General features: G+C 41.9%; 1 protein-coding gene across 1 annotated transcript in view; it reads right to left on the reverse strand.

The window, feature by feature from the left end:
* The window catches only part of LOC5567058 (odorant receptor coreceptor), a 64,899-nt gene that overhangs the window by 16,068 nt on the left and 21,500 nt on the right, over positions 1–27,331 (reverse strand). Inside the window, exons 4-6 of the mRNA XM_021851217.1 lie at positions 19,049–19,147; positions 18,254–18,371; positions 17,086–17,293 (exon numbers count right to left, since the gene is read on the reverse strand). Coding sequence (XP_021706909.1) covers positions 17,086–17,293; positions 18,254–18,371; positions 19,049–19,147 — 425 coding nt within the window. The remainder of the gene's footprint in view (positions 1–17,085; positions 17,294–18,253; positions 18,372–19,048; positions 19,148–27,331) is intronic.

Genomic DNA, 27,331 nt, shown 5'->3' on the forward strand with positions numbered 1-27,331 from the left:
ACCACGATTTGCTCGATGGACGGCACTTCTCCGACATAACCGACGTCAGAACCTATCGTGGCGCTAACATTGACTCCGACCACTACCTGGTGATGGTGGAACTGCGCCCAAAACTATCCTTCATCAACGATGTACGGTACCGACGCCCGCCTCGGTACAAGCTAGCGCGACTGAAACAACCGGATTTCGCCAATGCGTACGCGCAGCATCTTGAGGCAGCGTTGCCGGGTGAGGGCGAGCTCGATAGGGCCCCTTTTGAAGAGTGCTGGAGGACAGTCAAAGCAGCCGTTAACGACGCTGCCTAAAGCATTGTCGGATATGTGGAACGGAGCTCAAGAAATGATTGATTCTACGAGGAGTGCCAGGAGACTTTAGACGAGAAGAATGCAGCATGGTACGCGACAAAACGTGGAACGATACAGACTGAAGCGGAAACAGCAAACCCACCTATTCCGGGACAAAAAGTGCCGCCTGGAAGAGATGGAATGCCAAGAGATGGAGTTGCTGTATCGTTCTCAAGAAACGCGGAAGTTCTATCAGAAGCTCAACACATCCCGCAAAGGCTTCGTGCCGCGTGGTTTCATAGCCGAACTCATCAAGATGGGTCGGACAGGTTGGCCGCTTGTCTGCATCGACTGATAGTCAGAATCTGGAAAACAAAATAGCTACTGGAGGAGTGGAAGCAAGGCGTTATATGCCATATCTACAAAAAGGGCGACAAACTGGAGTGTGAAAATTATCGTATAATCACCATTCTAAACGCCGCCTACAAAGTGATATCCCAGATTCTCTTCCGTCATCAATCACCTATAGCAAACGAGTTTGTGGGAAGTTATCAAGCAGGTTTCATCGACGGCCGCTCGACAACGGACCAGATCTTTTCCGTGCGGCAAATCCTCCAGAAATGCCATGAGTACCAGGTCCCTACGCCTCATTTGTTGATCGATTTCAAGGCGGTATACGATAGTATCGTCCACGTAGAGCTATGGAAAATCAAGGACGAGAACTGCTTTCCCGGGAAGCTCACAAGATTGATCAGAGCAACGATGGACAGTGAGCAAAACTGCGTGAAGATCTCGGGCGAACACTACAGTTCGTTTGAGTCTCGGCGGGGACTACGACAGGTCGACGGACTTTCGTGCCTGTTGTTCAATTTTGCTCTTGAAGGTGTCATGCGGAGAGCCGGACTTAACAGTCGAGGCACGATTTTCACAAGATCCGGACAATTTGTTTGCTTTGCGGACGACATGGATATTATTGGGAGAAAATTTGAAACGGTGGCAGATTTATTCACCCACCTTAAACGTGAAGCAACAAGAGTCGGGCTAATGGTGAATGCGTAGAAAACAAAGTACATGCTGGTTGGCGTAACTGAGCGCGACAGGGCCCGCCTAGGAAGCAGTGTTACGATAGACGGGGATACCTTCGAGGTGGTGGACGAGTTCGTCTACCTCGGATCCTAATAACAATAACGTTAGCCATGAAATACGGAGGAACATCATAAGTGGAAGTCGTGCATACTATAGGCTCCAAAAGAAACTGCGGTCAAGAAAGATTCACCCCCGCATCAAATGCACGACCGGTGCTCATAAGACCGGTAGTTCTATATGGGCATTAGACGTGGACTATGCTCGAAGAGGACTTGCAAGCCCTTGGGGTTTTCGAACGCCGAGTGCTAAGGACGATCTTCGGCGGCGTGCAGGAGAACGGCGTGTGGCGGCGAAGGATGAACCACGAGCTCGCTCAGCTCTACGGTGAACCCAGTATCGTGAAGGTGCATAAAGCTGGAAGGATACGCTGGGCAGGGCATGTTGCAAGAATGCCGGACAACAACCCTGTAAAGATGATGATCGTTACGAATCCGGTCGGAACAAGAAGCCGTGGGGCGCAGCGAGCTAGGTGGATTGACCAGGTGCACCAGGACCTGGAGAGCGTGGGGCACAGTCGGGGATGGAGAGAAGCGGCCATGAACCGAGTGAATTGGCGAAATATTGTTGGCGAGGCTTTATCAAGATAATTGATTTAAAGCCAAATAAGTAAGTAATCTCCTAGAGTAACAACTGGAGAACTCGGTTGAAGGAATAGTAAAAAAATATCTGGAGGAAATCCTAGGATAGTTTAGGGGAAAATACAATTAAAATAATACCTTAGAAAATTACTGGAAATCAGGATCTTTTCGTAATGGAAATTTCCTTGACTTCCCTGGACATAGAGTATCACCGTACCTAACACACGATATACACTACCCGCCATAAGTATGGAATCGCATCATCTAGTATTGCAACACCTCAATTGAATATTGCAGCACCCCAAAAAGTTTAGCATCACCCGTAAGCTATTACACTAATGACGCAATATCTTGGAAACCTTACTTTCTAGAAAGCTGCGGTCTTCAGCAAAGTTGTTCAGAAGCCTTACGGCGTTCATCAGCTGACATTTTTAATGCGCCATTTTGCCGCTACGTGGCGCTAGTGTGCATGTAATTTGGTCATATTTTAGACGGCTCTGGCTCATGAACCTGACCACTTAGAATGTTCGTGTCTTCAGCAAAGTTGTTCAAAAGCTTAAAAGCAATGTGAAACAGCACTGATTGGTTAGCAATTTTGCCGCTACGTGGCGCTAGTGTGCATGTAAATTGGTCATATTTTAGACGGCTCTAGCTCATGAACCTGACAACTTAGAATGTTCATGTTTTCAGCAAAGTTGTTCAGAAGCTTAAAAGCAATCTGAGGCAGCACTGATTGGTTAGCAGTTTTGCCGCTACGTGGCGCTAGTGTGCATGTAAATTGGTCATATTTTAGACGGCTCTAGCTCATGAACCTGACCACTTAGAATGTTCGTGTCTTCAGCAAAGTTGTTCAGAAGCTTAAAAGCAATCTGAGGCAGCACTGATTGGTTAGCAGTTTTGCCGCTACGTGGCGCTAGTGTGCATGTAAATTGGTCATATTTTAGACGGCTCTAGCTCATGAACCTGACCACTTAGAATGTTCGTGTCTTCAGCAAAGTTGTTCAGAAGCTTAAAAGCAATCTGAGGCAGCACTGATTGGTTAGCAGTTTTGCCGCTACGTGGCGCTAGTGTGCATGTAAATTGGTCATATTTTAGACGGCTCTAGCTCATGAACCTGACAACTTAGAATGTTCATGTTTTCAGCAAAGTTGTTCAGAAGCTTAAAAGCAATCTGAGGCAGCACTGATTGGTTAGCAGTTTTGCCGCTACGTGGCGCTAGTGTGCATGTAAATTGGTCATATTTTAGACGGCTCTAGCTCATGAACCTGACCACTTAGAATGTTCGTGTCTTCAGCAAAGTTGTTCAGAAGCTTAAAAGCAATCCGAGGCAGCACTGATTGGTTAGCAGTTTTGCCGCTACGTGGCGCTAGTGTGCATGTAAATTGGTCATATTTTAGACGGCTCTAGCTCATGAACCTGACCACTTAGAATGTTCGTGTCTTCAGCAAAGTTGTTCAGAAGCTTAAAAGCAATCTGAGGCAGCACTGATTGGTAAGCAGTTTTGCCGCTACGTGGCGCTAGTGTGCATGTAAATTGGTCATATTTTAGACGGCTCTAGCTCATGAACCTGACCACTTAGAATGTTCGTGTCTTCAGCAAAGTTGTTCAGAAGCTTAAAAGCAATCTGAGGCAGCACTGATTGGTTAGCAGTTTTGCCGCTACGTGGCGCTAGTGTGCATGTAATTTGGTCATATTTTAGACGGCTCTGGCTCATGAACCTGACCACTTAGAATGTTCGTGTCTTCAGCAAAGTTGTTCAAAAGCTTAAAAGCAATGTGAAACAGCACTGATTGGTTAGCAATTTTGCCGCTACGTGGCGCTAGTGTGCATGTAAATTGGTCATATTTTAGACGGCTCTAGCTCATGAACCTGACAACTTAGAATGTTCATGTTTTCAGCAAAGTTGTTCAGAAGCTTAAAAGCAATCTGAGGCAGCACTGATTGGTTAGCAGTTTTGCCGCTACGTGGCGCTAGTGTGCATGTAAATTGGTCATATTTTAGACGGCTCTAGCTCATGAACCTGACCACTTAGAATGTTCGTGTCTTCAGCAAAGTTGTTCAGAAGCTTAAAAGCAATCTGAGGCAGCACTGATTGGTTAGCAGTTTTGCCGCTACGTGGCGCTAGTGTGCATGTAAATTGGTCATATTTTAGACGGCTCTAGCTCATGAACCTGACCACTTAGAATGTTCGTGTCTTCAGCAAAGTTGTTCAGAAGCTTAAAAGCAATCTGAGGCAGCACTGATTGGTTAGCAGTTTTGCCGCTACGTGGCGCTAGTGTGCATGTAAATTGGTCATATTTTAGACGGCTCTAGCTCATGAACCTGACAACTTAGAATGTTCATGTTTTCAGCAAAGTTGTTCAGAAGCTTAAAAGCAATCTGAGGCAGCACTGATTGGTTAGCAGTTTTGCCGCTACGTGGCGCTAGTGTGCATGTAAATTGGTCATATTTTAGACGGCTCTAGCTCATGAACCTGACCACTTAGAATGTTCGTGTCTTCAGCAAAGTTGTTCAGAAGCTTAAAAGCAATCTGAGGCAGCACTGATTGGTTAGCAGTTTTGCCGCTACGTGGCGCTAGTGTGCATGTAAATTGGTCATATTTTAGACGGCTCTAGCTCATGAACCTGACCACTTAGAATGCTCGTGTCTTCAGCAAAGTTGTTCAGAAGCTTAAAAGCAATCTGAGGCAGCACTGATTGGTAAGCAGTTTTGCCGCTACGTGGCGCTAGTGTGCATGTAAATTGGTCATATTTTAGACGGCTCTAGCTCATGAACCTGACCACTTAGAATGTTCGTGTCTTCAGCAAAGTTGTTCAGAAGCTTAAAAGCAATCTGAGGCAGCACTGATTGGTTAGCAGTTTTGCCGCTACGTGGCGCTAGTGTGCATGTAAATTGGTCATATTTTAGACGGCTCTAGCTCATGAACCTGACCACTTAGAATGTTCGTGTCTTCAGCAAAGTTGTTCAGAAGCTTAAAAGCAATCTGAGGCAGCACTGATTGGTTAGCAGTTTTGCCGCTACGTGGCGCTAGTGTGCATGTAAATTGGTCATATTTTAGACGGCTCTGGCTCATGAACCTGACCACTTAGAATGTTCGTGTCTTCAGCAAAGTTGGTCAGAAGCTTAAAAGCAATCGGAGACGGCACTGATTGGTTAGCATTTTTGATGAGGGTGGCTCTGCTTTTAGCGAAATGATGGATCCGAACCTTGAACTGAATGTTGGAAATAACTTTAAATTAAAACTGTGTACGATTCCTTAAGGCATTAAATATAGCCTATTTTAACAAAAAATGTCAAATTTTGTATTATTTTAACACATAGTAAACAATTATACAGTACTGACCCGATATTGTCAGCCCCCGATTTTGTCTGCCCCCGATGTCTACCCCCGATTTTGTCAGCTTTTTGACCCGATTTTGTCGGCTTGTTTTGAATTTATCAAAAAATTGTTTTCGCCATGTTCTACCATATTTTCATTAAAAATGATGATGATGTTTAATGTCATGCACGCATGGGCATAGCCAGAGGGGGCAATGGGAATGCCTCCTCCCCTTTGGACGATGCTAAAAACAATATTACGGGAATTCATCATGTGTTTGTATTTTTAAAAGATTGTCTCCAGCACTCATATTTATATAATTGTTGCATGATGATAGATTGGAAAACTTATGGAGTATTCCAAACAATCAGCTTTTTGAAAAACTTCTTGCCATAAATTTTTCGAAGGGTATATCAAATCTGTTGGGAAACTCAAAAAGGTTCTACAAAATTTATTGTCAGCAGAATATTATCATTAGAGTAATCGGACTCCTCGTATTTCCCACAGGAATTCCACTCGAGATATCATTCATAATCCTCCAGATATTTCTCCAACGTGTTTCTCCAATTATTCCTGAAATTATTCTATAAATCGTTCCTGGCTGTACCTCGAATTTCTCCAGAGATTCCTCAACAAGATATAAAGGTATTTTCTAGAGGTGATTCTAAAAATTCTTCCATAAAAACTCAATGTAATATGCTAAATATTAAACGAGTTATGCACAGCGATCTCAAGTATCATAAAACTGTGTTTCGTTACTTAGCAACTTGCTAGTTAAATCATTCTTAAAATTAAAAAAACGGGATTCATACAGCCGAGTTTATGACAAAAAAAAAACATGTGTGAAGGTTCATTCATGAATTACTCCGAGAATTTCTCTCAATACTATTTCAAAAATTAATCTATGGATTCCTGTTGAAACTTTTCTTTCAAAAATTTCTTAACAATAATTTCATAAATTGTTCCAGAAACATACTGGGTACACCGAAAGGGTTTTGCGTCTAAATTAAAATTGATTTTTGCTTGAACTTGAACTCGACCACAAACTTCACTCAAAATTCTAATAGAATATTTTTATTTTTCAAGTAATTACTTCAATAATTATCTTCTTTTAGTCCTTGTTGAATTCATTCCATTTTTATCTTCAGTATGTCTCGAGAGAAACTACAAAATTTGCTCACGAGATTTTCAGGAACTTGACTAGGAATTTCACCAAAATCATTTTGAAGCATTAAATCATCCCTTAGGTATAGGAATAATTTATGAGATTTATTCACAACTTCATGTGATGTAATTTATGAATACTTCTGCGCTAAACTAAAGAAAATTTCTTGGTTTTCATACAGTAAGAAATATTTTTACACACATTCCATTTCCAAACATTGAGTTTTAAAACAATGTTTAGGAAAAATTATGTGAAAACTCCGTATGAAACATTCTTTGAATTATACTAAAATGAATTCCAAGAAGAGCTTCGAGGCAATTATTTACGCTATGTATTTCGAAGGAGTTTTTAAATCAAGAGGAATTTTAATATGAACCTCTTTAGGAATTTCTGTGTTCTGTGAGAAATTTTTAGAAAATTCATCGATCATGTATAACTAGGAACTCAGGTTGATTCCATTTGTTTTACTGGACAAAGCAAAATTGCCGATCAAAGGAACCACAACGAATCGAATCTTTGGAATTTTTCCAATAGGTAAATCTGCAAGACTTTAAATAGACCCGTCACTCAACATTGAAATAAGACGCGTTTAGGATTTTACTTAGCTTACTATGAAAAAAATACGGTGGGTATCTTGTATAGTTTTATGTTTCATGCAAAAAGAGAGTAATGTATAATGATCGTTTTGTCGTGAAAATCGTGAATGAAATGTTAAGATTCGATCTTCTCAAGCCCCCCCCCCCCTGATGAAAAAACCTGGCTACGCCAATGGTCATCGACCCCTTAGGAACCGTTCAAATATTACGTAACGCAACAGGGGAGGGAGGGGGTCTTACATAGTGTTACGGTTCAAAGAAAAATTTAAAATTTTCTATACAAAAGTTGTTACGTGGAGGTAAAAATGGGTCTAAAATTGACAAATTTTGCGTTACGTAATTTTTTAATGAACTCTTAAAAGTCCATGCAAGTTCTTGACGCGGTTCACAAGCAATCATTAACACGTCGAAATTTGAAAAACAGGAACATAATAAAATGACCCGATTTTGTCAGGTTCCCCATTTTGTCAGCCTAAAATTCATCGAGGGGCTGACAAAATCGGGTCCTCACTGTATTATATTCCACAATGTTTTGAATTTTGTCTTAGTAAACAGTTTCGTAGAAAATGCCTTCTTCTAAATATTTGCTGAAGAAACGAACATTCTAGGTGGTCAAGATCATGTGCTAGAGCCCGCGAAAATATAACCAAATCTACCTGCACATCTGAGAGAGAAGAGACAGATGGCTAAGATTGCGAGTTCCCAAAAGACAAGGGAACCTGTCATTAACTGACAATCGAAAACCACACGTTTGAAGAGCAAAGCGTAAAATACCGTCAGAATTGAGGTAAAGGTAATTAAACTTTCTAGGTGTTTTTCGATGACTGCACATTTTAAAAAGTTGAATACTTAAATATAGTCGAGTGTTGGCAAACTGCTATTGATTTTTTTATTCATACCTTTTTCACATTGAACAACAATGAGTGAATGATAAGATCATTAGACCGTTGTGCACAACCCAAGAACTAAAGAAAGAAGTCTAAGAAGGCAAGATAACATGCCAACTGTCAGTAAGCTGTCTCCTCTCTCAGCTGTACGCTAGCACTACATAGCGGCAAAATTGCTAACCAATCAGTGCTGCCTCACATTGCTTTTAAGCTTCTGAACAACTTTGCTGAAGACACGAACAATCTAAGTGGTCAGGTTCATGAGCTAGAGCCTGCTAGAATATGATCAAATGACATGCACACTAGCGCCACGTAGCGGCAAAACTGCTAACCAATCAGTGCTGCCTCAGATTGCTTTTGAGCTTCTGAACAACTTTGCTGAAGACACGAACATTCTAAGTGGTCAGGTTCATGAGCTAGAGCTGTCTAAAATATGACCAATTTACATGCACACTAGCGCCACGTAGCGGCAAAATGGCGTATTAAAAATTTCAGCTGATGAACGCCGTAAGGCTTCTGAACAACTTTGCTGAAGACCGCAGCTTTCTAGAAAGTAAGGTTTCCAAGATATTGCGTCATTAGTGTAATAGCTTACGGGTGATGCTAAACTTTTTGGGGGGTGCTGCAATATTCAATTGAGGTGTTGCAATACTAGATGATGCGATTCCATACTTATGGCGGGTAGTGTATACGAATGCGAAAATAGCAAATTTGGCAAAGAAAGCTCTCAGTTAATAACCATCGAAGTGCTCATAAGAACACTAATCTGAGAAGCAGAATCTGTCCCAGTGAGGACGTAATGCCAAGAAGAAGATGAAGAAGATGCAAAGAGAATTCGTGTACACACAGTACGAAGGTACGATACGCACTGAAAACAATATTATAATTTCAACTGAACACACATTTTGTAAACTTCTCCCTTCTTCTATTCATGTGATAGCGTTGTTTTCCCGATCCGTCATTTCATTGAAACCCAACCCAAAACCCGCATCCGTAGCGCCCGTCTTTTGTGAAGCTTCCATCCACAGAATATGGTTCTAGCTTCTTGACAGGATCTTCCTGTTGGTGCCGTCTTTTTACCATGAAAACGTTGTGGAGAAGACTTCTGGTCGGTCGAAAAAAGGGGGGCGCACAGCAAGTGAAGGGGTGGTTAAGCTAGAAAGTTTCGTTTTTATTCTGTAGGTACTGTCAAGGTAGCAGCCGGCGACCAACAGACCGACTTACAGGACCGCCTACGAACTCAATGGCAAGCACAATGTGTCACCATGAAGAGCCATTATTCTCGTGAAGCGGAAAATTGAATACTTGTGCTGGATAAATTATGGGGTGCCGGGGAACTGTTGAAAGATTTGTTGCGTTGACCTTTTTGTGCTTTTCATGCTACCCGTCGATTCCGTTGTTTCCTTCCGCTCGTGGGAAAGCAGGATGTGTGAATGGTTGATCATGATGGATCGGGGAACTTTATATTGAATAGAACTTTTTAATGTAGGAAGAAATGGCTTTGCGTAAATTATACGTATGAGTTACAATGCTTATGGCATTGCGTGTATACGTGTTCCTTTCATTCAGTTTAGTTCGGGAATAAAACAAAGAAACTTCTTCTTCTTCTTTGCATTACGTCCTCACTAGGACAGAGCCTGCTTCTCAGGCCTAATAACTACAAAATATCAAAGCCTAGTGCGCCTTAGTGCACCCATATTGATCAAGCTTTAAAGTTCTTCTTCTCCTCCTTGGCATAACGTCCTCACTGGGACAGAGCCTGCTTCTCAGCTTAGTGTTCTTATGAGCACTTTCACAGTTATTAACTGAGAGCTTTCTTTGCCAAAATGCCATTTTCACATTCGTATATCGTGTGGCAGGTACCATGATACTTTATGCCCAAGGACAAATTGATAAGAAATTTGCGAAAAAGTTACACGCCTTCTTGGTGAGAATCGAACTCACGACTCTCTGTTTACTAGATAGGGCGCGTCACCCATGAATTTGATTTCAACTCAGTAATCACGTAGTCCCTTTCGCAAAGCGTACTTCTTGTTTGGAAGAATTATCTAGTGAACAGGCAATCGTGAGTTCGACTATCACTGAGAAAGTGTGTAACTTTTTCGCAAATTTCACATCTTTTTGTCTATTGAATTCAATTGCAAAGCATATGTTATGTTTAGTGTTTTGGTAGTTGTTGAAACTTCCACTCGGCTGGTTGACCGAAAATCCACGAATCATAATTAAAACTTATTTAACTGGCACTTTATTATCACCTAGTATTAATTCTAGTTAAATGCTGTTGTATGGAATCGGTGTCTATTTACCTGGATTTTACCAGTCCTAAAATCTTTCTTTTTCTGGGGAATGGGTTTCTTGGGAATGTCGTACATTCGTTCCGTGTGCTCAATCTGAGCAGCCAACTGAAGATAGTGTATATTGCCTTTCTTTTCACGAAAATGTTCATTATAAACAGGGATCCGAAAGCACTATAGGGGTTTCAAGTTTTGGAATAAAATATCGTACATAAATTTAGGATTGATTATTTAACAATAAAATGACGCAGAAAATCGATTTTTCATAGCAATCGAATAGTTTTGTGGAAAATAAAATTGAATATATTCTAATATCATATAATCAATATATTCTAATATCATAAACTTAACTAAGAATTGCTGAGTCCATTGCCGTTTTCGAAAAGATCATGGCACGTCTAGTTTTTGAGATATTGGCTGTTGAAAATGCAAAATTTGCCTATAGCAGACAACTTGCATGCAAGTTTGACAGCTTGTATAGCAATTTATTTGCTTTATTCGGCACAGAATTCAAACTTCATGTGTTAAACAACACTTGTCATAAGATATCATAATATTATCGGTGCTCAAAAGTTATTTTTTGATGGTTTATAAAAGTATTGTATTGTGCCATATAAGAGAAACGAAGAATTTTGTATGGAGACTGCAAGCATGTTGAAAAAATCGATTTAATCTAAAATAACCGTGCAATTTCAACTAAATTATGTCTGAAATGAAAGCTAAAGTCCTATTTTGCATGCTTGGTGGATAAGATCACAAAAAAAGTTTGATAAATCATACTTTAAACTTTATGTAAACATCAATAAAACCAGTGTTTTATTCAACTTTGGCGACCTGTAGCTGTAAATTGTTACGTGTTGGAATATTTCTGAGAACGGCATTAGATTCATCAACCCCAAATCTACCAGTGACGCATAATTTGGTTCTTGAGACAAGCAAAAATGTCATTTTTAATACGCTGTGTGATTGATAAAGAATCGGCATCCTAGTTTTTTTTTTCTTTTTTTGTTAAAAACGAGTTTTATTATTTAACCCGACGTTTTGACGCTGGTATGGCGTCTTCTTCTGGGGATACCAGCGTCGAAACGTCGGGTTAAATAATAAAACTTGTTTTTAACAAAAAAGACTGCGTTGCCGATATTTCATCAATCATTGAAAATACAGTCGAACTCTCAGCAGAAAAAAAGCTTTTTAAAATGATACCCTATTACCTAGAATACCTGAAGACCATCAACGCGAGTTTCAGTTCCTAAAATGATATTACACCCGATTCTGTTCTTGCACGGGGGATGCGTACCGTACAGAAAAAGTGTTCAGTTCAAAATCCCAAAAACCGTGTAAAAAGTAATACCATTTCTCGACGTTTCATGCATAAATAAGGTTTTGGCGAAAAAAAAAATGTATGGAAACATTTTTCACACAGCCGTGAAAAAATAAATTCGTACAAAAAGAGAATCGGATGTACCGTCAAACGGGGCTTCTTTTGACATTATTTCCACATTCTTTAACTTTGAGGATTTGTAACTCTTAGAATTATGGATAGATTTTGATAATTTTTGCCTATATTTGAGTTGTATATGTACGTAACAAATGTGCAAAATATGAGGCAAATCCATCAAGAAATAACAAAAATGCTTGAATAGCGAAAAAAGCGTGTCCTTCAAGACAAAAAAGGGGCTACTTTGGACATTTTCACAATTTGCTAATGAAATGATTTTTCCTTATAACTTTCAAATTGATTCAATAAATTGTCGTCCACTGGGATGTTATGGAACGTTTTTCATTGATATGCTTAATGTAGAAAATTGCAAAGCTAGAATTAATTACACATATATAACAAATTTCAACGATACATGCCATTCACTATTCTCAGTTTGCAGTATGAAACTTAAATTTTTAACTTCCTCTTAAATGGAACTATCAGTTACGAATGCTCAATTTTCAAGTTGACATAAACGAAAGACGTAACTACTAGGTACTGCGATGATAAATGGGTTATGTACAAAAACTCTTTTTTTTCTATTTTTACTGTTATATGAACGATATATTGAAGGATCACATTAATACCGGTAAAACTAATTTAATACCAGTAAGTAATTTTCATTAAAAACGCAATCTATGAAGTAAAGTTTAGCAAGATCGTAAAGAAGAAAGTTTGCTTTTGTAATATGCTTTTAGCTTCTTAGCAGTTTAGAGCTGGCTTAAGAGTAGTTTAATTTAGGCATTTGAAGGATGCAACTGTTCTGTACTATAAATTCATGTAAAATATGACGAAAAATAGTTTTTTAGAGATTATGCTGTGATTTTGGCATTGGTACGTATTGAAATATATGTGTTTTATGTCTATTTATTTTTATAGACATTTATTTTTTTTTTTTAAGTCGTAAAATACACAAACCAGAACATTATAATAAAATAAAAGTCGCAAAAATAAGACCTTTGATCAATTATTTTAATAAAACAACAATTTTAAGCAAAACAAATCACAAGATTTTCATGAAACATGACGATTCAACAGTTTTGTGATGCTCTCAATAAGCTTCCAAGACATGGGTAAAATTCAAACAATATTTGTATAGCAAATGTTTCATACCTTGTGAATATTTATTCGGGCTTTTTTGAAATGTTTTCTTGTTTATCCTGTTATTGTTGATGTTGTTCCAAGAAAAAATCATGCCTAGTGGTAGAGCATATATTGGTTAATAAAAGTGCTGAAGACACAAAATTGCTCAGATTAATATTTACGCTGCTAATAAATACAAAAGGTGAGTGTCCAAAGTAGCCCCTGGAGTCAAAAGTAGCCCCGTCCGACGGTACTTTGAATTGCATTATCACGGGACAATGTAATTTAAGTTAATAATATGTTCGAGGCAATAAGTAGCATTCAGCGTAATAGTGTGTTTAGGATGGTAACACTCGGGTTAATGAAATTCGGGTATATGTAATTCAGGGGGAAGATAATCTTCTTAAGAGAGCTTTGATTTTTAAGGAAGATATGTAACATTAAGCTCTGCAAGTGTTATAATTATAAATTCGATGAAACCAAATAATAACGCATTATTATTTATTTATTTATTTATTTATTTATTTATTTAGTTGGTGTTACATCAATTAATTTGATAAAACCTCGTTAACGATGTTACGCCAATTTACTCAGTCCAAGGCTGTGTCTCTCCAACCTCGATTTTGGCCCACGTTCTCCAGATCTTGTTGCACCTGATCAAGCCACCTCGCTCGCTGTGCTCCCCGCATTCTTGGGCCAACCGGATTCGACGCGAACACCATCTTTGCAGGATTGTTGTCCGGTAGTCTTGCAACATGCCCTGCCCAGCGCACCCTTCCGGCTTTCGCAACCTTCTGGATACTGGGTTCGCCGAAGAGCCTAGCGAGCTCGTGGTTCATTCTCCGCCGCCACACACCGTTCTCCTGCACTCCGCCAAAGATCGTCCTAAGCACCCTTCGTTCGAACACTCCAAGTGCTTGCAGGTCCTCTTCCAGCATGGTCCATGCTTCATGTCCATAGAGGACCACCGGTCTTATAAGCGTTTTGGTACATTTGGTGCGGGGGTGAATCTTTCTCGACCGCAGCTTCTTCTGGAGCCCATAGTAGGCGCGACTTCCACTGATGATGCGTCTCCGTATTTCACGACTAACGTTGTTATCAGCCGTTAACAAGGATCCGAGGTAGACGAACTCATCAACCACCTCAAAAGTATCCCCGTCTATCGTAACACTGCTTCCCAGGTGGGCTCTGTCGCGCTCGGTTCCGCCTATCAGCATGTACTTTGTTTTTGACGCATTCACCATTAGCCCGACTCTTGTTGCTTCGCGTTTTAGGCGGGTGAACAAATCTGCCACCGTTTCAAATTTTCTCCCAATAATATCCATATCATCCGCGAAGCAAACAAATTGGCTGGATCTTGTGAAAATCGTACCTCGGTTATTGAACCCGGCTCTCCGCATGACACCTTCTAGCGCGATATTGAACAGCAGGCACGAAAGTCCATCACCCTGTCGAAGTCCCTGGCGGGATTCGAACGAACTGGAATGTTCGCCCGAAATCTTCACGCTATTCTGCACACCATCGTTGCTCTTATTAGTCTTGTGAGCTTCCCGGGAAAGCTGTACTCGTCCATGATTTTGAGCTTCTCGTAGAACTTTTGCGTTTCTTGAGAACGATGCAGCTGTTCCATTTCTTCACATTCCGCTTTTTCCAGGCGGCGCTTTTTGTCCCGGAATAGGAGGGTTTGCTGCTTCCGTTTTCTTTTATATCGCTCCACGTTTTGTCGCGTTCCTTGCTGCAGCATTGCAGCCCGCGCTGCATCCTTCTCCTCCAAAACCTGCCTGCATTCTTCGTCGAACCAATCGTTACATGTCCTCCTTTCCACGTACCCGACGATGCTCTCGGCTGCGTTGTTGATGGCTGCTTTTATGTTGCTCCAGCAGTCCTCAAGAGGGGCTTCGTCAAGCTCGCCCTCTTCCGGCAACGCTACCTCGAGATGCTGCGCGTATGCGGCAGCGACGTTCGGTTGGGCCAGTCGCGCTAGGTTATACCGAGGCGGGCGTCGGTACCGTACATTGTTGATGACGGATAGTTTTTGGCGCAGTTTCACCATCACTAGATAGTGATCAGAGTCGATGTTAGCGCCACGATAGGTTCTGACGTCGGTAATATCGGAGAAGTGCCGTCCATCGATCAAAACGTGGTCGATTTGTGATTCCGTCTGCAGTGGTGATCTCCAGGTGTATCGATACGGGAGGCTGTGTGGGAAGTAGGTGCTGCGAATGGCCATGTTCTTGGAGGCGGCAAAATCTATCAGTCGTAGGCCGTTCTCGTTCGTCAGCCGGTGGGGGCTGAACCTTCCAATCGTCGGTCTGAACTCCTCCTCCTGGCCAACCTGAGCGTTCAAATCACCTATGATGATCTTGACGTCGTGGCTTGGGCAGCGGTCGTACTCGCGTTCGAGCTGCGCGTAAAATGCGTCCTTGTCATCATCAGTGCTTCCGGAGTGAGGGCTATGCACGTTTATGATGCTGACGTTGAAGAACCAGCCTTTGAGCCTCAACTTGCACATTCTTTCGTTGATCGGCCACCACCCGATCATACGCCTTTGCTTGCATATCACCCATCACTATGAAAGCTGTTCCTAGCTCACGTGTGTTGCCGCAGCTCTGGTAGATGGTATGATTACCACTAAACGTTCGCACCATCGAACCTGTTCAGCACACCTCCTGCAGCGCAACGATGTCGAAACCTTCCCTGTCAGCATACGACCAAAGTTCCCACCGGGGATTAGTTACCCGATCTTCCCTAAGGTTACTCGTACCCCGGCCAGTACCGCGAGGAGGTAGGGATAGGAGTTGCTGGGCAATAGGCTAAGGACCGCACAGAGGGGTCTATTTTATTCCTTCAGGTACGCGAGGTACCAATGGTACGCCATGCCCAGCCATTTACCAACCAAAAAAAAAACCAAAAAAAATAATAACGCATGTTTCTTACTTAACTTAAGCGTATTTCAGGTACAGAGTATATCTCTTCATGAGTTAGGTTGAGAATGGTTTGATTAATTTATATAATTCTTTTACTATTGCATTTATCAAGGGCTCTTACGTGTTTGTGTAATCAAAAAGACCGGGAAACTCAAAGGTAAAATTGTAGATATGTGAAAAATCTAAATATAGTAATGTATGCTACAAATGATCACAAAAGTATTGACAGTGGTCTAGAGTTCTATAGTTTGGACAAATTTCTTAGCAATTGAAGTATAAGTTCTGGGGCAGTTCAAAGTTAGTCGGAACAGCCAAGGGTGTATTATTTTATAAATATTAATAATGATACAAAAATGGCTTCGTAATGCCTTACGGAGCTATAGAAAACGACTGGTGAGCACAGATTTGATGGAGATTTTTTTCTGATAATAACGGCCAGGGGAGCACCGTGGTGGATAAATGCTATTTTATAATGTCACACTCCTGCCCATCATATAAACAGTTGTTGGGAAGCTGTAAGGAATTTAAAAGAAAGGCAATTCGATTGATTTGTTCTTTTTGCGAAACAATTCTAGTTAGTTTGGACCATTTCAAGACTTTGGACTCTCTCGAGGGGATGAGAATGGGCCAATTTTCAGACGGTTGTCATCCAACGGAAATTGGACGAATTTCAAATATTTATTAAGCATTTAAAGGTGCATCACTCATGAGAGAAATTATCCTATTCAGAGGAACATTTCAAGTCAAATTACGAGAATTGTTTTTAAATCAATCAGATATAACGCGTTTCTGGCCCAATGTCACCCCCAACGACGGTAGAAAACAAATTCGATTTCGTGTTTAACCCTTTCTTTCTCATAACTTTGATCGACTATTTCACGAAAAAAAAAGTTTTTATATAAAGCGCTTGAAAAAACAAATTGTGCAAATAGGCTGAATATGTTCCATATATATATTTTTCAATAGTAATTTGATTATTTATCAATAGATTTATTATGTATTGAAACACTAAGTTGACTGTTGGATCCATCTTATGAATATGGAGTCATATTACAGTAACTTTTACATAGTATTTATCTGATTGGGTTTGTCTCAAGTTCGTCGAAAATCGATAGCTCTGGAGCTATCGTGGGAAAGAGAATATTATAATAACTAATTGTTAACAATCTTACTTATCCCCGATTTTTTCATGTTAATTTTTCTTGAGGTGTAATCCGAAAAAAATTTGGACAATGAGTTGTGAGCGTAAAAGCTTTATTGTTTGTTTTGCGTTTGGGAAGATGATTTGTATGGTTCTTACTAATAAAACATTTGTTCTTTACTCACCGAACGACGTGCTTGTGCCTCTCCACCCAGTACTTGATCGCACTTCGGACCATCAGTTCCTGCTTCTTGGTTAGTCCATTTGGATTACCATTGATACCATTGTCACCGAACGTTTGCAAAGTGGATGGCGCCCTGAACTGTGCACCCCAGTCCGCTTTCGAGTTGTAGATACCGTTCAAGTCGAAATCTTTCGTGTCGGGATCTTTCTCTGTGGATTATTCGAAAATAATTAGGCGAAACAATTTTATCTACGTGAGTAAAAAGATCGTTGGAGATGCCGGGTATCGATCCCGGTGCCTCTCACATGCTAAGCGAGCGCTCTACCATTTGAGCTACACCCCCGTTGCGATGTTAGTCAATAGTTCGCCGGTAAAAAACTACACCACTGACCTACATCCTAGCATATAATTCGAGCCCTCGGATAAAAGATCAACGCGTCAATGCAGTTCTTTCCATGTCAGATGAAACGAACTGCCCCACTTTAATACACGACACGATTCCGAAAGCTCATGTTAACGAACGGCTTGTCGTTGCTGTTGCCACTTCCATTCACTACGGCTAAAAGATCTACCGCCCCGATACTATGTCGGGGTTTGTCCTACTAGCACTACACGACAGTGAAAGGAGACCGTGAATGAATGCACTGCACGTACAACGCCTTGCAAATATGTTGCGCTGTTGCGGTGCGTGAATTCCGAATCAATAATGGAAAGAAATAAAAGTTTATGAAATTTTATAATTAATTGTAATGTTCCGTAGTTCAATGATGGCTTCTAATGTATTGTCACCATGAAAAAATGCAACTAAGCAGTGATTTGTTTGGAACATTTATGTTTGATCTCCATTCCAAGTCACCGCGCTTACCCCACCCAATGAGGTGGATATTTTTGTCCACCATCACGCTAAAAGCATTGCTAGTCGCTGAAATCTCGTTCGAATCGGCTCTGTCTGCACTTGCACACCAATGTGTAGCAGTTGTGGAGGGAGAGCTCAGTCCTTTGGAGTCTATTTTTAAACCCTGTCATGTAGCTTTATTTTAAAACCACAGCAGTCGACTTTTCAACTTGGAGCTTTCAACGTTGACAAACGATCGAGCGGGAATGCAGCAATACGTATATGTAGTTAGTTACCTATTCCGTCAGCGGACAGCCATAGCAGACTCACTTACCTTCATTCAAAATCAGCTCCGATTTGGATCCGGCGGAAGCGACACGGAACAGGGCAGCCGAGTTTGGTCGGTAGGTGTCCAGCGTGGCGGAAAGTTCCATCAGGGGGCGCATTATACCCTATGGGAAGTGAAATGGACCCGACCACCATCACGACGAGTCAGAGATTGAGATTAATTTGCTCGGCGGGCGATCGGCCTGCCGTCGCGCCGTTTTGTTCAATTTTCTTTATACAGAGTTACAGTGTTGGACCATTATTTTGCAACCTTTTAGATTTTCCGTACACTATGGTCAACTAACTCTTCAACATCTGAGTAATTTATGGACTGATTTTAATGAAATTTTTAGAGCACGTCAGATATAACTTAAATTTCAACATATATTTTGTAATGATTTTTCCAATCTCGATTCAACAGCTACACAGATTTGTATAAAGTGATTTTTAGACAAATTTTAATTATATGTATAACTCAAAAATTATAGAAACAGTTTCATAAGATCGTTGGCTAGTTTGTAGATTATGGCAAGATAGACAAGATTGATAACATATAGTTTTTGTGTTTTTGTATTTTCAGATGAACCGCTTATATTTTTTTCAGAAAATTTACTTTAGTGTAATCGTTTTTACTTTTGAAACCGTGATTGCTCAAGAGTATATATTAATATTCAAGTTACGTCTGACGTGGTTTGAAAATTTCATTCAAATTGGTTCGTTAATAACTGACATTTAGCCAACCAAATTTGATCATTTTCTACGAAAAATTGAATAGGTTGCTAATATCCAATACTGTACGTACCTTCAAATGCTGCAGCTGTTCGCAAGTGAAGAGCAGCCAGGAGCAGAACATCACATCGGCGAGGTTGGCCTGGCACATCGAAAACAGCAGGAAATAAGCCTGTCAGGATGAAAGATTGAAAAATGTTAAATGTGGTCGAGCTGTTGGCCCGGGTCGACACTGGGGTGACGATTATTATGGCTGCTGGGTCACCGTGGAAGGGATGTAAAGGAAAATTGCCGCTTTGGGTGGGGATCTGTCCGACTCAATTCATTGTTACTGGAAGCGATGGTGAAATTTCATGCTTTGTGTCGTGACCTCATAACTTAAGCATGGCATCTTTTCAACTTTGGTCGGGATAATGTGACAGACAATGAGTGCTTCAATCGATAGAAAGTGGGTCCAAATTATAATGATATAACATTTTAAATAACTTGGTGGAAGAAACAAATGGAACATAATAAGAAGGTTTGCAATTCACTCATTATTTCAATCTACAAGAGATTAATTTTAGTAAATTATCTTTTTTTATTCCAAAATGTCATATATTGACTAGCGTTGGGCAGTTTCGAATCAATGTTCCAAACATCGATATTTTGTTTCGATTTATCAATTTTTTGGATCGATGTTAGAATCACTCAAAATCGAGTGAATCGATTTTTTTCGTTCGATGTTTTGTTTTGATTCAAACAGGGATGGGGTGCGACTCAAATCTCTTTCGGTGCTACACGCGCTGCTGCGAGATAGCACCCAAAATTCGAAAGAGACGTGCAGGAGTATTTTTCTCTGGACTGCACCCTGGCTGTGCTGACTCGCAATGTGTTTTGGGATGCATGGTATCGAGTTGTCTCATTTTCACTCTTTGCGTTCCGTACACGCGTAAACAAATTCACTTGAATTCATTTCATTAATATGTGACTGTCAAAACTCTTAAACACGTTGAAGATAATTCGTCACCACCTTATGTTTCTGACTTTACCAAATATGTCAAGATCCACAACAATAAGATTTTGCAAAGCACTTATTAAGCTTGTCCGCTTTCAAAGAATACTTTCTAGAGTGGATTTTGTGCTTTCACGAAAGAGACTGAAAGAGTAGAGAATGTGCTTTGCTTTGTCTCGCACAAAAACAAATTGTCTCCTGCGCCTTGCTTTGAGTTTACTCGCAAAGAATGGGAGACGCACAATCAATTTCTGAGTAGCACGCATATTTTTGGCACTACACTGAGTTTTCAGACATTCCCTGGATTCAAAAGTATGAAATTGATTAGAATTTCTCCATGAATCTTAAACCTAGTTTTAAGGCATTGAATGAACAATTTTTGATTTCAAACTTTATTTGATCCTAGGAATTAAATAATCAAATACAATAATTGGCATTTGGTCTTATATTGAGAGCTTTTTTTTTGTAAATTTTCATATGAGCTTGAAAATTGAATCGATTCAAAAACATCGATTAAAATGATTCGATTAAATCGGTGAATCCATTCGACTTATCGAATTTGAATCGATTCAGTAACATCGATGTTCTGGTTAAATTTGCTCAACGCTAATATTGACCTATGGCATAACATTCAAAACTTCTAGTACAATAATTGATCACTGCTAGCGTATGTCGGCTCACCGTATAACCATGTCCGAAAGAAATTGAAACTATTGAGAACCAGAGCTACATGTCCAAAGCCCTGACAAAGGTGGGTGGTTGTGATGGCAGAATGTCGGCATGAACGTGGCAGCTATCCAGGAAATACGCTGGCCGAAAACCGGAGAACGTGAACTCCGAGCGGTGAATCCCACCGCCAACACTTTATTCAAGTACCAAGTCTACTACAGCGTACAGTGGTTCCAGCTTCATAGGAGGGCGGTCATAAATACTAACATTGGTAAATTAGTCACAAATCCATGCAATTTGATATAAAGTCGCAATAGCTGTACAATGGACCGATGCACGAGTTCACTACTTGACGTTTTAGCGGTGCCGTGTTATTTATGTGATCATGGCAACGAGTGAATGTGGCACCGCTCAAACGTCAAATTCGTGAACTCGTGCATTGGTCCATTGAGACTTTTCACGTGTATTTTTGAAAAGCCTACTATTATTGGCCGCCCGTGGATGCTACTCCAGTATCGCCAGATCAGCTGCACTTACACAAGGAACCAACCGAATGACTGCTTGGGACTAACAGGCATCCACAGTGTGTAAGTGCTGGTGATCATCTATTTTTAGACGACAATGGTGCCTGCCACGTCAGAATGCAGACCAACGTGGGGAAGAGGAAGGAACTGATGGTGCATTATACTGGCTCCCACGTAGACCGTATATACTACTGCATCTACGCCAGTTCATGCGGGAATGTGTGGATTGGGGGAAAGGCATGGCAGAGAATTCGTTGTGGTTTGAGAATTGCTTTTGTGGTTAGCAGACTGCCTATGAATCAGGCGTAAGGAAAGGCATGCGCGTGGAAGAACGGGAATAAGGGAAACGGTTTCTTGTCCGCCTCTGGCTCTAGCGTTTGCTATGAACGAATAGTTTGAGTGTGATAGATTTAGAATGGCAGATAGAAGCAAGTGAGAGATATACAACTGGCTGGGCATGGCGTTCCATTGCTACCTCGCGTACCTGAAGGAATAAAATAGACCCCTCTGTGAGTCCTGTGCCTCTTGCCTAGCAACTCATATCCCTACCTCCTCGCGGTACTGGCCGGGATACGAGCAACCTTAGGGAAGATCGGGTAACCAACCCCCGGTGGGAACTTTGGTCGTATGCTGACAGGTAAGGGTTTGCTTTTGCTTCTGCAAACCTTGAGCGTCTGTACTCCATGTTAGGAGCGGCTCACAACAGCGTCTGTTCCTCATGTCAGGGGCGGCTGATCACCGTCCGAGTGCCAGAGAAGGACTCTAAGCTAAACTGTACACTATGGTCCTCCGAACATTTAGGGGGAATGGTCCTCCGGAAATCTAGGGGGTTGGTGTCAGGCCCTGCAAGCCAGTCGTAAAAATATCAAGCAACGAATAATCAACGAGAGAATACGAGCCGGGACAATCGGCAAAGACCACAGCGACGTAAAGGGACTAGCGATTGGAAGCTCGGTACGTGGAACTGTAAATCTCTCAACTTCATCGGGAGCACACGCATACTCGCCGACGTGTTGAAGGACCGCGGATTCGGCATCGTAGCGTTGCAGGAAGTGTGTTGGAAGGGATCAATGGTGCGAATGTTTAGAGGTAATCATACCATCTACCAGAGCTGCGGCAGTGCGGCTTTTATAGTGATGGGTGATATGCAGAGGCGCGTGATCGGGTGGTGGCCGATCAATGAGAGAATGTGCAAGTTGAGGATCAAAGGCCGGTTCTTCAACTTTAGCAAAATAAACGTGCACAGCCCTCACTCAGGAAGCACTGATGATGATAAAGACGCTTTTTACGCGCAGCTCGAACGCGAGTACGACAGCTGCCCAAGCCACGACGTCAAAATTATCATAGGAGATCTAAACGCTCAGGTTGGCCAGGAGGAGGAATTCAGACCGACGATTGGAAAGTTCAGCGCCCACCGGCTGACGAACGAAAACGGCCTACGAGTAATTGATTTTGCCGCCTCCAAGAATATGGCCATTCGTAGCACCTACTTCCAGCACAGCATTCCATACCGATACACCTGGAGATCACCACAGCAGACAGAATCGCAAATCGACCACGTTCTGATTGATGGTCGGCACTTCTCCGACATTATCTACGCCAGGACCTATCGTGGCGCTAACCTTACCACTACCTGATGATGGTCAAACTGAACCCAAAACTATCCGTCGTTAACAACGTACGGTACCGACGGCCGCCCCGGTATGACTTAGAGCGGCTCAAGCAACCGGATGTCGCAGCGGCATACGCGCAGCACCTCGAGGCTGCATTACCGGAAGAGGGTGAGCTGGACGAAGCCCATCTTGAGGACTGCTGGAGAACAGTAAAAGCAGCCATCAACGATGCAGCTGAGATCAACGTTGGGTACGTGGGACGGAGTTGACGGAACGATTGGTTCGACGAGTAGTGCCTGGAGGTTTTGGAGGAGAAGAATGCAGCGCGGGCGGTCATGCTGCAGCAAGGGACCCGGCAGAACGTGGAACGCTATAAACGGAAACGGCAACAGCAGACCCGCCTCTTTCGGGAGAAAAAGCGCCTCCTGGAGGAGACGAAGTGCGAGGAGATGGAACAGTTGTGCCGGTCTCAAGAAACGCGTAAGTTCTATCAGAAGCTCAACGCATCCCGCAACGGCTTCGTGCCGCGAGCCACGATGTGCAGGGATAAGGATGGGAGCATTCTGACGGACGAGCGTGATGTGATCGAAAGGTGGAAGCAGCACTTGGACGAGCACCTGAATGGCGCTGAGAGCACAGGCAATGAAGGACAGGACAACGGAGGAAATGCCTTCGTCAGTACTGCGGAAGATGGAAACCAAGTAGCAGTGTTACGATAGACGGGGATACGTTCGAGGTGGTCGACGAGTTCGTCTACCTTGGATCCTTGCTGACGGCTGACAATAGCGTTAGCCGTGAAATACGGAGGCGCATCATCAGTGGAAGTCGGGCCTACTATGGACTCCAGAAGAAGCTGCGGTCAAAAAAGATTCACGCCCGCACCAAATGTACCATGTACAAAACGCTCATAAGGCCGGTAGTCCTCTACGGGCATGAAACGTGGACGATGCTCGAGGAGGACCTGCAAGCACCTGGAGTCATCGAACGTCGGGTGCGTAGGACGATCTTTGGCGGTGTGCAGGAAAACGGTGTGTGGCGGCGAAGGATGAACCACAAGCTCGCCTAACTTTACGGCGAACCCAGTATCCAGAAGGTGGCCTAAGCTAGAAGGATACGATGGGCAGGGCATGTTGCAAGAATGCCGGACAGCAACCTTGCAAAGATAGTGTTCGCCTCGGATCCGGTTGCTATAAGAAGGCGTGGAGCGCAGCGAACTAGGTGGGTGGAACAAGTGGGCTTTGATTTTGCGAGTGTGGGGCAGAACCGAGGATGGAGAGATGCGGCCGCGAACCGAGTATTGTGACGTGAAATTGTTGATTGTTGATTCAGTGTTATCTGTTTAGATGTTAACTAAATAAATGCACGAATGTCACAAACGAGGTTGACACCTCGTCTGCAATCTGAACAGTTGATTTCGAACCATCCAGCGTAGCATGTATCAGACTTATTAGTTTCGCCGGATAAATAAAAAATAAAATAAAAATATGGACAAATGGTCGAGAGACAAAAGGTCGAATGGACAAAACGTCGAATATGATTTGCTTGGTTGGAGATTTTTCCTTCTTTAAAAATATCCTTACGTCCTTTTGTTCCTTCTTTTTTGTTCTTAGACCTTTTGTCCTTTCGACCTTTTGTCTTTGGACCTGCTATCCTTTGAACCTTTTGCCTTTAAACCTTTTGTCATAGATTCTCGCCGGAAAACCATGTCCAGACATTGTCTGCCACAGCTCATTTCTTTTCACTGTATCGTACGCCGACTTGAAATCAATAAACAGATGGTGAGTCTGCAGTTTATACTCCCGGAATGTATCTAGGATCATTCAAAAGATAAACATCTGGTCCGTCGTCGAACCCTTGCTAAAACCAGTCTCAGTCTGTTAAACAGAATGCGCGACAGTATTTTGTAGATTGGGTGTATGAGGCTTTTTTTTCCCGAAAGAGGCGGGTTTACTGTTGCCGTTTCCGTCTATAACGTTCCACGTTCTGCCAAGTCCCTTGCTATAGCCCGCGCTGCATTCTTCTCTTTCAGAATCTGCCTCGTTGAACCAATCGTTCCGTCGACTCCGTCCCACGTACCCGACGTTGCTCTCAGCTGCATTGTTAATGGCTGCTTTCACTGTTCTCCAGCAGTCCTCAGTCCAGCAGTCCTCCGCTTAACTTTCCAATAGTTGGTCTGAACTCCTCCTCCTGGCCAACCTGAGCGTTTATATCTCTTATGATGATTGCTTGGAAGATAGAATTACTTTCAAATTCATCACTCCAAGATTCCCGAACTTCGGTGGACTCTGGGTGGCGGCTGTTATGTCGATGAAGAACCATTTTCCCCGAACCGTGGAGACGTGATTCTCTACCAGGACAAATTGTTGGACCCTTCTGACTCTATTAGAAAGCTGCCTTAATTCTCGTCCTTTGAGTCAAAAAAAAAAAGGATTTGACACAGCTATCATCGGATCCAAACGATCTAGAGGTGCTCACACCTGGGCATTTCGTGGTCCATTGATCACTCACTGGCATCCCAGAACCCATTTTAGCTGACATACCGTCCAATCGACTGAACTGGTATCAATATACACAGGAGTACGTGCGTAGAATCTGGAGTCATTGGCAGTCTGAACACTTGTCCGGGCTGCAGCCTCGTACTCGGTTGGGCAAGCGAGTGATGCCTCTCCATACAAAAGATGGAAAAAAGTCTTGAAATAGATTTCTCATATTCTTAAAAAGTATCTTTACTCTAATTGACTAGATTGTACATGTTTTTCACTATTTACTATTTTTCATCATTGTATGATTAACACGTTTTTAGGCGGTTTCTTGATATATCAGAATTCTATAATAACAACATGTGATTTGGCTTCGTCAAGCTATACAGCACTTGAGCCCAGCTTGTGAATGGTTTGAAAATGGAATCCTTCAGTATCGTTATATTAGTATCTTATAAAATGATGTTTAAACATATATGCCTTTTGATTAGCACCCAAACAGAAGTATTCATACGCTCATTAAAATATAACCATACTCAGAATTGTCACATCCCACCGGTCGAGGATCTTTTCGGGTTGGAAATTTTCTCGACTTCCCAGGGCATAGAGTATCTTCGTACCTGCCACACGATATACACATGCAAAAAATGGTCATTGGCATAGTAAGCTCTCAGTTAATAACTGTGGAAGTGCTCATAAGAACACTAAGCTGAGAAGCAGGCTCTGTCCTAGTAGGGACGTAACGCCAGAAAGAAGAGAAGAGAATTGTCACATTCAATCCGATTAGTCGAAGGACAAAAAACCTAAGTTGCGCAAGTTTGCACAAGATGAGTGTATGCTTTACCGAAACTTAATTGAAAAATCTTTCATTTAAGACTAGTGTCATATGTGTGCGAGTATGTGCTCATATTTGAAAACTAAATTGAATTTCATTTGGATTTTCACATATTACAAAGGAGCAAAAAACACTTCAGCAACTTTTATTTTCACTCAATCTTTATGAAACCTTGGGAAAAATAACTATTTAATTATCGTTTAAGAATACAAAATTATTATGCGAATTACTAGTGTGTGTTTCGACTATTTTCCGCACTCGCATCACTGTGCGTTGGTAAAGGAAGACAATCTGCCTCCGCTAAAATAGAGCACCGGACATCACAAAGATTTACCGGGGAGACGACAATTACAACCGAATCGTCGATGGGCGGACGAAGGACGGATAATATCGCCTAACTACGTGCAAGATCTGCATGTAGCAAATCAACCCAAAGGTGGCGATGCCGCCAAACCTTAAGAAGGAAACTAGGATCATTCCACCTAATGCATTGTTCCACCAAAGGTCAAATGGCCTTCCATTGATGTAAGTCGTTGTGGTACATTATATTTAAAAAAAAGAAAAAATAATAGAGATTTTATCCCCCTGCGTCTACGATGTCGACGTGCACCAATCCATCACTACTAGAGTGATATGGCTAGAGATGCTAGTATTAGAAAGTCAGCAGAAATTAATAACGCCAAACAATTTTTCGACTGGGCTGTGTCGCAAAAGGTGAAAGACCAATTTAAAAAAGATTGAGAATTTATCTATGCAACTGAAAATGATCATTCAGCCAAGTCGGGGTTGGTGGTCTGATGGCTACCGCTTCTGCTTCATATGCAGAAGGTCATGGGTTCAATCCCAGGCCCGTCCCTTTCCTCGTACTTTGTAGTTGTATATCTCTCACTTGCTTCTATCTTTCATTCTAAATATATCACACTCAAACTATTCGTTCATAGCAAACGCTAGAACCAGAGACGGACAAGAAACCGTTTCCCTAACGCTTCCTACTTCCACGCGCACGCCTTACTTACGCCTGATACATAGGTAGTCTGCTAACCACAAAAGCAAACCTCTCTGCCATGCCTTTCCCCCAATCCATACACTCCCGCATGAACTGGCGTGGATGCAGTGGAATATACGGTCTACGTGGGAGCCAGTTCAATGCATCATCAATTCCTCCCCCTTCCCCTCATTGGTCTGCATTCTGACGTGGCAGGTGCCATTATTGCCTAAAAATAGAAGATCACCAGCACTTA

Source organism: Aedes aegypti, chromosome 3, assembly GCF_002204515.2.
Source record: "Aedes aegypti strain LVP_AGWG chromosome 3, AaegL5.0 Primary Assembly, whole genome shotgun sequence".
Classification (NCBI taxonomy): Eukaryota; Metazoa; Arthropoda; class Insecta; order Diptera; family Culicidae; genus Aedes; species Aedes aegypti.